Source organism: Melozone crissalis, unplaced genomic scaffold, assembly GCF_028551555.1.
Source record: "Melozone crissalis strain CALT ecotype California unplaced genomic scaffold, PUWL_Pcris_2 ptg000009l_1, whole genome shotgun sequence".
In the NCBI taxonomy this organism is placed as follows: Eukaryota; Metazoa; Chordata; class Aves; order Passeriformes; family Passerellidae; genus Melozone; species Melozone crissalis.
This window is the reverse complement of record NW_026535787.1, coordinates 20,483,564-20,496,563: the sequence shown is the minus strand read 5'-3', so window position 1 is coordinate 20,496,563 and position 13,000 is coordinate 20,483,564. Positions and strand designations below refer to the sequence as shown.

The 13,000-nt window shown below is 43.4% G+C and overlaps 1 protein-coding gene across 1 annotated transcript in view; it reads right to left on the bottom strand.

Moving 5' to 3' along the window:
- Positions 1-4,615, bottom strand: part of NECTIN3 (nectin cell adhesion molecule 3) — a 60,348-nt gene extending 55,733 nt beyond the window's left edge. Inside the window, exon 1 of the mRNA XM_054270276.1 lies at positions 4,342-4,615. Coding sequence (XP_054126251.1) covers positions 4,342-4,543 — 202 coding nt within the window. The 5' untranslated portion in view covers positions 4,544-4,615. The remainder of the gene's footprint in view (positions 1-4,341) is intronic.
- Between the last annotated feature and the right edge of the window lie 8,385 nt (positions 4,616-13,000).

The following is a 13,000-nucleotide window of genomic DNA, read 5'->3' as shown; positions in this document are numbered from 1 at the left end:
ACCCAAGCAGTCTGCAACCGCACCTTCTGACAAAGAGCTGTTTGGACAAAGCTGAATTCAGCCACACAGCAGAGGGGCAGGCCACAGCCACAGGTTGGTGTAACAGCAGATGCAAAGTTTGTTGCTCTTCAACACATAACCAACACTAAAAAATGACTTTTACCAATAGCATTGCAGGCAGCTTGCACTTAGCAAGATTATCTTCTGTGTACCAAGTTTTACTCATCTCTTATCTTAATTTCATTCACTCTGGATTTGTTTTCTACAAATTAAAATTCAGACTTTTGATTCCAGAGTTTCCAATTTATTTTTTCTTTGAGCTTCACAAATGCTCCACTCACTAGCCCCAGACACTGCTTTCTGAAGCAACACACTCCCAACTCCTTTTCCCTCCTCACATCAGATGCAATCTACATCACATTGTGCCTACCTTAAAAGCTCTACTACCAGCACCTGAACGGTAATCAACTGGTACAAGTAGTCTATAAAGTTTACGTATTTTTGCTTCTGCTGCTACAGAACAGTCCTTTGTTTCTCAATATCACTCTGTCAGCAATACTACATAAAAGAGATCAGAAAGAAAACAAGCTAGATTTGACCACATTTTTAAACAGGATACTTGACTCTCTATCTCACAAAAAGTAAATGCTGCTAGAGCTTCTTTTGTTTCCACTATCAAAGAGAATGCATATCCCATGACATAAAATTAAGTTGCTTAAGAAGGCAAGAGAGAAACACTGTTTAAATCAAGTAACTGGTCAACTGTTATGTAGCATAAGTGGCTAAATAACCATCACAATTCTTTTATAATACTCCAGGTGTTCAGATCCTAACTCAAATAACATTGTACTTCATTTCTATATGTAAATGGGAGTTCTTGCACACCAAAAGCATCACAGTGTAACAGTAACATGGAAAAATAGCAGACATACCACAATGAAGCAGCTAAGAATTCTTTCAAAAGATCACACCTCATATTCTAATGAGTTATTCTCAAGTACAGTTTGGACAAACTTCTGGCAACATTAAAAAAATTTTTTGTTAATTATCAAACAATCCAGATTTAAACTCTCCTATCTGTTGTTCTTACCAGTGCAGCTGCTCTTTTTCTTCACACAGCAGCTTTGTACACAGCCCAACCTACTACATGGTTCACCACTATTTCATTCCAACTTTTCAAACACCTTCCACAGCATTCCTATTCCTTCTTTCACTGCTGTTGTACTCCTTCACCAAACACCTGTTCAAACAAGCATTCATTTCCATACCATTTTCAAAACAGAAATGCATATTTATACACAGATTTCTTAACTATTAACATGAGGAAAAAACCACATTCTGTTGTCTTGCTGATAACTCTACTACACCTTCCCATTTCCAAGTTAGCAACCTTCTTTGCTTGACATTCAAATTTGCCATGACTTCACCTGAAAAAATAGTAAAAATGTTTCTAGCCAGATTGTTCTCATCAATAATTACTTTGGGATTTTATTTTTTTTTAATTATTTTTGTATATGGTACACTGCACTCTTATATTATCTACACCTTTATAACCCAATCCTTCCAGCTCTACTGCCAGTCTGGATATCTGCATTCCAGGCTCCTGTAAGAAAAAAAATTCATTGGGATCTTAGATGACATATGTATACTTCATTGTCTAACCTTATCGAGAAGCTTAACATAACCAGCAATTTAAATTGAAAAAAAAAAAATTATTTCTTCAACAAAATATCTGAAAAATGCATCTTGAACATCCTTCTATTCACCTCACTTTACAGTTCTGCTTATTTTTAATTCAAGCTTACATTTAAAAAAAAACTTTGCAAAAAAATTTTCACTGTGTGCAAACAAATGAGACACAGGAATTATGAGGAATTTGTTATTTAGTAGCACACAAGTCCTCATTTACAGTATATGTTGCAGGACATAACTCCAATAAGCAGAGCTGAAAAGCATTTGCTGCAATGCAAAATAAGTTACTTTCTAGATTGAAGGCTATGATGATGCTTCTATAGATGCCATACCCTAGTTCAAGGTTACACCACTTTGATCACATAAGTTCAGGACGCACTTTGTGGCATCGTGCACTGTTTGACAGGGAAGTGGAAGGAGTACTTGTATGTATAACCTGAAGCCAGTAGTCTTACTTTCGTAAAAAAAGCAGCATTTATTAAAGCAGGTCTATATTTACTTAAAAACAGAAAAGCTGCTATTTCAGATTCCTGATATATTTTCTCTTTCCCCCTTCAGTTTTTTGGTGTCAGTGTTGAGATGTTTTTGGCAATATTTCTCTGAGGAATTATAGCTCAAATAAATAATTTCTAACTGTCAATCAAAATGACTGGATAAAAATTTATTTGGTTTTGTAGCGACTTTATTCTACTAGGATTGGGATCATTTATGGCAGCGCTTTCAAATCTTTCTTTTGCTACCATTATCAGAATTAGCTGAGTAGCAGGACAAAAGGCAACCAAAAGCAATAAGTAATTTGGGGCGCCATCAACATGTAAACATGCTCAAAACATATTTAAGAGCACTTTTAAGAGCACAGTATTAATATTTTTCCTTCATAGTCACATGTTAGTTACAAATACAATGAAAACAACTGTGTGAAGTTTAAAGGTGAAAAGAAAACTAAAACCTAAGATATTGACAAAAAACCCTCCTTCCCTGCTGCTTACCTCCAAGTCTAAAAGTCTCTAACAGTTTTTCAAGTTTTCCCTTTTACCTTCAAAACTTTGTGCTCAAAGAACAGAATTATTTCAACACAACATTGCCACTTCTGGCTGAAGTTCTGAAAAGTTATCACTTATGGAAAAAAAAAAGAATCTGGGAAGACTGACAACCGGAGTTACACTTATCAAGACTAAAATGGTTGAGTCCTTGTATGACACTAGGCACGGATGCTATTAGCTTCATTGTTACTATTAACTTCACATTTAGATGTAAAAATAGCTTGTCAAGGTCATGTCAAGTCTGTAACTTCACTTTTTTAATTGCAAAAAAGCAGAAATAACACTGAACAAAGGGAGGGGAGAAAAGTGCTAGTGCAAAAAGTTTGCCTTCTCGATATTTACAAACTTAGTAACAATCACCTTTTTTGAAAGCTACATCATTGCCAGAGGGGGGAGACTACTACATGCACCAGCACAATCCTACAGCGCCTCAACTCCCTCCCTGAGAAAGCATTTCTCAGATACTACACAAGTGTTTTACGGCGGCACGGCTTGCTCGTTCCTGGTTATTTTTATCACATGAACCTCCAGAGACTCTAACTTCTTCCTCCTTCATTAAAGGGAGAAGGGACACAGCGTCTCCTATAATAAAATATCCTTGCCAACTATTCCCTTGCATTGGGAATAAATACAACGGCAGGATGAGGGTTTTCGATTTGCTCTTGTCCAAGTCTACTTATATCCCTTCTCATCTTCCACTGCTGTAAAAAAAATAACACTACACCGCATGCAGTACATTAGAAATAAATAAATAAATTCCTGCTCAGTTTCCAAGTGCTACGTTGCTTGTTTGTTCCCCACAGGAAGATGAACGGGAGGGGGGTAGGTGATGGCATTTTCCTGCGGGCGGTCACGCCAAGCCCGGCGAGGCCCGCACCGCAGTGTCCCCGGCAGCAGCTGCTCAGGATGCGGGTGATGTAGAGCAAGCACACGGTCCCACCGCAGCGGCAGCGGCGAGCGACCCCACACCGAAACCAGCACGGGTTTCACCCTCATTGAGAGGGAACAACGACACCGGCCCACGCCTCCTGAGGCAAAGCGCGTACTATTCCTCCCCCCAGGCACACCCAGATAAAACACCAAGACCCTTCTGTCCTTCCTACGGGATGGGAAATAAGGGGGGGGGGGGGAAGGCAAGCGCCCGTGAATTCCCGCAAATAAGCGAAATCCCGCCGCTCAGGACGGGAATTACAGCGGATAACCTGCCGTCCGCCGGGGGAAGCCCCAGCACGAGAATACACTTCCCCTATTGCCCCACCCGGGCCGCTGCCACCTCAGCCCAACCGCCGGGGATACTTGGCCTCCCGGGACACCCGCTCTCTCAACTGCGGTCGCAGCGGATCTTCCCGGAGGAAAGAGTCCATAGGTCTCGGCGGTGCGGGCTCCGGTTCGGACCTGCCTCGCATACCTCCCTCCTTCACCATCCCAGCCACGTCCTGCCCGGTTCCCCCGGCGCAGGGCGGCCGGCGGCCCCCGTCGTCGGGCGCCAGACAAAGTTTCCCTCAACTCGGCCGCGTCCCCCGGCGCTGCCGGGGCTCGGGTTTCTCTCCTCCTCTTCCTCCACCCGCCCCCTCGCCCGTCCGCCAAGGGGAAAAGTTCCACTTACTGCAGCAGAAACGAGAGAAAACCAGCCCCAGGAGCCCCAGCCCCGGCCCGGGAGGCACCGCCAAACGCAGCAGCCGCCGCCGCCGCCACCACCGGGGGGAGGCACCGCCACCAGCCGCTAGGAAAAGTTCCCGGCGGGCGCGAGGAGGCGGCGAAGGAGAGAAACCAGCAGCAGCCTCCGCAGCAACTCCAGCCCCTGCCATTCTCCGGGCTCGCCTCGCAGTCGCCGCCGCTACGACGCCCGGCCAGTCCCACCCGGTCCCGCTGCCCGAGCCACCGGCACCTCCCCACACGGAGCCTGTGTCACTGAGCGGGGCGGGGCGCGGCGCTCCCGCCCTCTCCGAGCGGACCGCACCACCCACCGCAGAGAGGGGAGAGCAGGGGAAAGCGGGACGCGTGTGCCAGGCGCTTCTACCGCGACCCCCACCACCCCTCCCCCGCCCCGGGGCGAGTCGCCTCGCCCCCACCTTTCCCGCCCCGCACTGTGGGACACGCAGACGCGCCCGCGCATCGGGGAGGGGGTTTCCCGTCGGTATCAAGGGTGCCGCGGGAGGCTGGTGGGAGGGGGCGTAACGGCGTCCTCCCCCGGGGGGCTTTTGGTACATTCCGCCACCGCCCGAGCGCGGTTGGGGGCGCCTGCCCGGCCGGACTCTGCACTCGCGACCAGCTCTCGCGCCGCCCCTTAGGCTCCTGCCGTCCCCGTCCCCGTCGCCGGGCCGGGGTGGACTGGGCGGCCACTGCCCCACGAGCTGGGGATCGGCTAGGAGCGCTCGCCCTGGGCGGGGAGCGGCGGGGGACCGGCCGCAGTACTCTCTCTGCCAGATGCCGGACGAGGGCATTCCCGAGAGCCGGGATATCCGGCCGGGGCCGCTCCCGGATGGTCGTGGAGGGCCGGTTCCTCCTCGGCGGAGGCGGCTGGCCGCTGGGCTGGAGCCCCGCACTGGGGCCGCTGGCGTGCAGCACGTGCCCACTGGTTTTGCCAACAATAAACTTTCCCGGCGTTGTCCTCGCGTCGCTTACGCTGCCCTTGGCAGAGCCCCGTGCGGGGCAGCGAGGGGCCGGGCAGGGGCTCCGTTGCCGCGGCTCTTCCCGACGGGGCTTGGGCCGACGTCTGGGCGGCACTCGGGGAGCGTGGAGCGCACGGCTCCGAGGCGGTACCGAGCCCGTCAGAGACGGCAGGATCCGAAGGTCTGAAACCATCTGGGACCAGAGCGAGCCCTGTGCAGAGTTCACCGAGGAATACCAAATACAGCCCTGTGAAGCCCGCGCAGAGGGGCCGGCAGGGGTCCGGGGGCGGCAGGCAGCGTTTCTGTCACGCTAATGCCTTTAGGGAATCCTGGCTGTAGCACAGCACATAGCTTTGCTCTGGGAAACGCTGCCACCGACTTGGGCAGAGCTGCCCCGCAGGGAGCGATGGTGCCCCAGCCACGAGCGGAGACCAATGCTCCGAGTATTGTTAGGGCTTAAGTGACTGCTCGAGGTGAAGAGGGAATTTGTGCCTCTGCCCAAGGTCCCTGGAGTCCAGCTAAGGGCTGTCTGAGAATTAGAGCAGTCTGTAACCAGGTCACAAAATTAAAGGTGACTTTTATGAGAAATGCAGTTTCTTTACTGCATCTCGGCGCTGATCGTTTTGTGGGTATGGTGTCAATGGATGTATCCCCAGCTGAGATTTTTTCAACAGCAAAATACAGAATCTTAAAAGAAGTGGCTTGAGAGTCTTGCCTCTTTACAGTCTAGGTGTTCTTTTTCATTTCAGATGCACTGTCCTTGCAAAACGTCAAGGAAAAAACTGAATTGCTATAAATACCATACTTGCTGTTGAAACATCTGTGGCGAGTGGGTTTCACATAAGTACTATATATTCCCCAAAATATTTGCTGATTTCTTTCAATAGTGGACATAAAGAGTGGTTTCTCTCAAAGATGTGTTTGGCTAAGTTTATCAGATGCTCACAATAGTATGTTCATTCCGTCTTCAGCCGTACTGCTTGCCAATTAACTGGCCTCATTTATTTGTAACTGTGAAACAAAACAGAATTCAGGCAAATAGTTACTACAAGCAAATTGCTGGCTATGATGGATGTTGGACATTCCTCAACATTTTGCTGTGAAAACCAACATAACTGAAAGGACTTAAAGTTTTATGAAATGAGTGTAATTTTGCCAGTCTAATCCTCAGCTAGTGCAGAGCTGTACTTGTCCCAATTTGCAGTAGGGACATGGAGTCGCTCAGGTGGTACACAGGATGCTGTCCAAAGGTTCACAGACACGTTCGTATGGTAAACCTTTTTGTTTAAAAGACAGTTTCTCACTCTGCTGATACTTTTGATGCCTGGTCCTTTATTCTGCTGTTAGACTCTGCCTTTTGATTCCATGGTAACCAATGTATTCCCCCATGCCAATAAACCTGGATAAATATAATACTGAATTAATCATTAGAGACCCATTTTTATTTATGATAAGAGCCTTTTTACCTGGGAAAACTAATGAGCATAATTGTAGCAGAATAATTTATACTGCTGTGGCTTTGCTGATGTAACATCCCAGGTAGATGTTTTAATTGGGTGTAATTATTCCATTTCCCTGTATAAATGAGTCCTATACAGATTAATCCCATTTTATAGTTAGCAGTCAAAACAAATTACATTTCATAATTGCATTTACACCAAGTTTAAGGCATTCCTAGGATGGGTAGGGAATATAATGAGGCCACAGCGTAATTGAGAGTGCAACCTTAAAATCCTGTTTGTGACAAGTATATTCAAATTGCCATCTGCTATATTTTTATTCCTTCTCATTCCAAAACAACAAAAAGCATTAAGTCTGTTTAAAATAAAATGTTTTGAAGGTCTAGCACCAAATTATGTACATCAATTCATGCAGGCTAAGGAAGCAAATGCAATTTGTCATATTTAAGCAGAACTGTGCCCAGGTAACATCTTCCAGTGCCAGATTCAGCACTGTTGTAATCAGGCATCCTGGGGAGTTTGTGATACAAAAGGAAATTTGACTTCATGATACCAAGTCTAAATTTGGCTCCTCGATGCTTAGAACACTCCTGAAGGCATGATGCTCCAAACAATTAATCTTGCATAATATGGAATAAATGCATATAGGACACACTGGCTCAGTTCTTGTAAATCCATTGTCACTGGCATATTTTTTCCATAAAAGATGCTTTTCCACAGTTGGCAGCTGTCCTGTTCAAAAGCATCTTTGAGCTGTAGAAATACAAAAGACTGTACTTTATTTCCAGTCCCCATTTTCCTCTCTTTCTGGCCATTGTTCACCCACCTGCCCTTCCCCCCAAGGGAAAAAAAAAAAAAAAAAAAAAAAAAAAAAAAAAAAAAAAAAAATCTCTTGCGCTTAGTTTAGACCGGGGAGTTTGGCAAGTGTTTCCTTCTCAGTTCTTTACCCTTTTGGTAGTTTGAAAACAGAGTCCTGAAGCAGTGTGAAATTAATTTATATGCATAACATTTGAAGTGACGGCACAAATTCCCACTGGAATGAAGGGCTATTCATTTCAGTGAGAATGGGCAAATAGATTTGTTGCAGAACAATGTGCTTTTCTCAACACTCTCGCCTCCATTCCAATGGATGGGACCAGGGCCTCCCGGGCAATGTATGCTTGCACACCACCACCCGTTATGACCCTTTAAAATAAAAGCACACCAAACCAACCCCAAACAAAACCTGCCTCTTTTTTTCATGTGCTTCCAGCTGGGTGAGGTATTTAGCCTGTTATTGCAGGGAGTTTCTGTGATTTGCTAACAGGTGGTTGTGCTTCTGCATCGTCCCTCCAGCTGAAGTCAGACTAATTGTCTCTGGGTGTGCCTCAGCAAAACTGCTGCCTGAGGGGCTGTTTTCTGTGCTGTATGGAGAAAGGTGCCTGTCCAATTCCGTGTCTAGAAAGCAATGGAAAAGCATCTCTGTAGGCTGTGCAGCAGGCGTGACTGACAGCAGTGCCAGCAAGACCAAAGGACATGGTCTGCATGTTTATGTGTATACATTTCCTGACCCAGTGATGGACTCCTTGCTCTGATCATCCATGGATGTGTTTGGGAAGGGCTCAGACAACACCCCACAACACACAGTTTGCCTTACCACTAGTAGAGTGTGTTTTTAATACTGTTGGATACACTGAGAAATTTTTGAGGGAAGGATGCTCAATAATCATGTCTGTTATGCATAAATGATTAAAATTAGAAATATATTATAAAGATGAATTATTCTTATGTTTCCCACTCTTTGCATACAGTATAATGAAAACCAATCTGTGTTGTCACCTCATAAAATATCTATCATAATATTTTGATTTAAATCATGAACAAGCTTAGCCAAGAATAATATACATATAGTTGCATGGTATATGATATTTTTAAAATCTATTTGCCAATCCTATTAAAGGTGACATAATTAAATCTTGTTTCAATCAAGGACTATCAATTTAAGGATAAATATGAGTGTCTGACTCCTTCTGAATTGCAAAGTACAACTAAAAAATTTGTTCTCTTGCTCACAGAGTGGTCAAGTTCTTGATGTATCTCAGAAAAGTTCCAGACCTCAGGCTTTTTGTCACAAAAGAGTAATGCAGTTACTGACAGTGATCACTCTCCAGCATTGTGTTTCACATCGTGATCAGGAGTACATATCATCCAATCTGCAGTGCAACTGTGATTCCTGTTGTCTCAGCCAAGAGATTTAAAACTCACAGCCATCTAAGTAAATTCCTCATACATTTCTGACAGACAAAAAATAATAGGTGAGGAAATGGTAGACTTTCCAGTTAGATCTGTCTCCACTTACCTCATTGACAAAGAGAACAGAAAACTTCAGGGTTCCTCTCAGAAGCATATTTGCAAGGCAATGCTTCCCTGTTTTCTTTCTGCTCCGCTTCCCTTTACTGTAGTCTCTTGCTCTCCTTCTGCATGCTTGTTTTCTTGCCTTTTTTTCTTCTTCATTTATTTGCATTTTTATTGAAGTATGATATTTTATACTAATAAATGCAAAACTTACTTGATTCATACATGTCTGTTTGGACAGATGCACAATTTGCATACTTTTTTTCTAAAACTACAACCTTTCTAGGCACAAGCATTATATACGTAAGATGAGTAGAAGGAGCACAGAAACATAAGAAGGAGAAAAGTGAAGGGAATGGGTAGAGAAGTGAGGAAAAAGAGAATAAGTGAGTGAGGGCTTGTTATGGTACTATGACCTTTTAAAAGCTGGTATGTGGTTAGAAGGCAGAAAGAGGGGAAGAAAACCAAAGGACCATGCCCTGGTCTGTAGCTGGGGAGTAGCTGGTGCACCAGAGGGAGAATGCTGAGTGATTCACTCACCCTGGGGCTGCTCCCTGGCTAAAACTATTAGCCAGAAGCTGAGGATGTTGCCAGTCTGCTTGGGGCCATGTGGACATCCCTATAGGGCAGTTCCCTGCCCTTGGCACTGGTCTCTCCAGTGGTCAAACACGCCTCCAGGCACACCTCCACAGTCTGGCTGACTTCCTTGCACCAGGGAGAGACCCTGACCTCATGTTTCATCCGAACGCTGTGGTATAGTGGTGGAGGAGGGATGATTACGCAGGGATGGTCCAGCTCTGTCGAAGGATTATTGGTATCTTCACAGAGCTCTCTCACAACTGGAGATAACCAAAATCAGCCCTCTTTTCTACAGTGCCAAAAAGAAGAAAGATGACTCCCAAAAAAAGAAATATATATCTCAATGAAGTCACAATTTTATAGTGCATACCTACATTTTGCAGTGATATTTTGATTATGCCAATTCACTGACATGATCTCAGCCCCAGCAGGAAGTTGGTTCCTGATTCAAGGAAAAGGAAAAGAGATTTTTAACATCCATTTTAATGTGAACATTTATTCATTTTTAGTATCTGCACTGTTACACTAGCTTCACTTAATTATGAAAGTAGAAGCAGGTTTAGAATTCCCTGGAGGAGCTTGCTCTTTTTTCTTTTTAGACTTACTCTCTTCATCTTCTCAACTGCTCCTCCCTTAGTCTTTTCATTTTCCTTGAGAATGCTTATTCTTACCCTTAGAAATGAGCACATCTTGGCAAGGATTTAAGTACTAAAAATGGTGTAAACTTTGGGTTCTTTTCTTTTTCCTCATTTTTTCCTCTGTGGATTGATAGTTAAATGCAGCAGGTTTTCCACTGTGTGATGAGTGAAGTGCATGAGCCAAAAGGTTATGCCTGCCTATGCCTTAGGGATGCAGCTTGGAGATGTAGTGTATGAAAGATGCATCAAGGTAAAGTCACAAGATGACTGCAGTAACATGCTATATTCCTGCTGCTTACATCCATGTTTGATTCTTGAAACCATCTTAACTTCTGTGAATTCAAAACCCAGCATAGGATTGAAACATAGCATGGTTCAGTAATAAAAGGTCACATTGTTATACCTGTAGGTTTCTACTTTATGAAGCCTGTGTACATTGCATCTTCTGTTCTGCCTTTTTTGAGTATCAACAAAAATTGATTTGGCCTGAAACTAAGTGAAGGTTTCAGTCTTTGAATGATTTTGAGCACATTTTATCTCACAGATCAAGTATTTTGAAACTTTGAGTGGCAAAGAGGCGTGCATAATAATTTTAGATGGCTTTTACACTTTACTTTTATGATTTTACATATGTAATTGAATTCTGAATTTCCCCTTCTACTTTCAGCCTGAAAAGGGTAGCCTAGAATGCACCTACACGCTTTTTGATCCTTTCAGAAAAAACCCCCAAAAACCTGAAGGAACCTTATGAAGCTTTAAAAACAGATCTCTGTGCACAAAAGTGCTTCATTTCGACACGTCTTTTTTAATAGACACTGTTACAGGCAGGTGAAAAGCCTCAAAAATGCTGTTTTAACCTCAGATCAATGCCAAGGCGTGTCTTCACACCAAGAAAAGCGACACTGGTACACACAAGGGCATTGCTGAGGCTGGAGTCTTCATCTATGCAAATATCTTGCACCCCTTTTATTATTCCCATATACAAGAGAAGGCTGCATTTATGAGGAAGCAAAAAGCCTTATACCTGCAAGGAAAAAAATTCCTTTAATAATAATAAGTGCACCTAAATTGCAATTATGTAACTATTTTATGAAGAAATCACCTCCTGATCAAAATCGTTATGTAACAAGCTCAAAATCTGAGTAGATTAAGAGCACATAACAGTGGATTTTTTTATTTGGTCATCCAGGGAAAAATGTAATTTCAGTTGTGCCAAAAAAAAAAAAAAAAGCTTAATTTTTTGGCTTTTATACGCATTTCTGACCCCTTCAAATTAGGTCAGTTTTTCAACAAAAGCATAATTTAAATGTGAAGTATCAATGTTTCATTTCAGAAATATTTACTGTTTCCTTGTTGCAGTCCTCCAGAATGAGACATTCTGCAAGTTTCTGGAAGCTGTCCCAAATTCACAAATGTTTTCAGATTCCGCAAAAATGAGGTTTGGATTTGTTATATTTAACTAGTGGGGCTGGAATAAGGGTACACCTACACCACCTTATTTAAGTGTTCATGAGGCCTGAAGTTTTTGTCCCTAATTTATAGCAATCCACTCAGAAAGGATTAAGTAATCCAAATCAGCCTATCCTGTAACAGAAATACAAAAGCCCTCTTTTCAACTGACATGAAATATATCAGTTTAAAGGAATATGCTACATGAGGTGTACAGTAACTGAAACACCTGACATTCTTCTGATGTCATCCTTTATCAGACACAGTCCAGGAGGAACGGAGGCTTGGCTGGTAGAACACGCTCCTGTGTGACTTTAAGAATGAGAGGAACCCACTTAAAAGAAAACTCACTCTAAGTGACATGTAGATGGAAATACCTTGAGAAACACAGGCTGTAAAACATCTTTCTCCTGCCCACAAACTCATACCTGCTAATGCCTCATAAAATTAGTTGCATCCTCAATACTATCCTTCAACAGGAAGTTTTAAGGCCTAATTATATATTTAATTATTTATGTTTTGTCAGTTCCTTTACATCCAAGCACATTCAGTGGCATGTCATATGGGAATAATTCTTCAACAGTGATTTTATTATAGTTTCTATATAATGTCACTTTGGTATACCCACCCTGTTCCCACCCCTGAGCATATGGTGTCTCTTTTTTTAATACATCTGAATTAGAGAAAAGTAACAACATTAAACATGAATCTCTTGGTTTTTGATGCTTCCCAGTCGTAGAGTTGTTTGCAAATGTTTTTAATATCAATTTCACTTCTGTGCCACAAGTGCTTTGTTAACATCTGTCCTGCAGCAGATGATCAGTTTTGTTTAGTGATTTATTTATGTATCTATATTTTGGTGTGAAAACATAGTAGTCACTCTTGGGCTTTTATCTGCAGAAGGAATGGAGCAGAATGAAATGCAGTCACACTTTGCACTTGAAAGGAACAATGCCATTTTTTCTTTGTTTTCTGCTGTAATCCTAGGTATAATGGGCAGAATGGCAAAAATAAGTTGGGGTCTTTGTTGCAATTCTCCCTCTCTCAGCCAGAGCAATGCTTTCTCTAACGTACATCACCTATCAAATGTTTAAGGATCTTTTTGCACCAGCTGCTATGCCGTTTCACTTTTTACTTCAGCTAAGCTCTCTAAACAGTTTGATGAGCATGAAAAACCATGCCAACCTGACAAA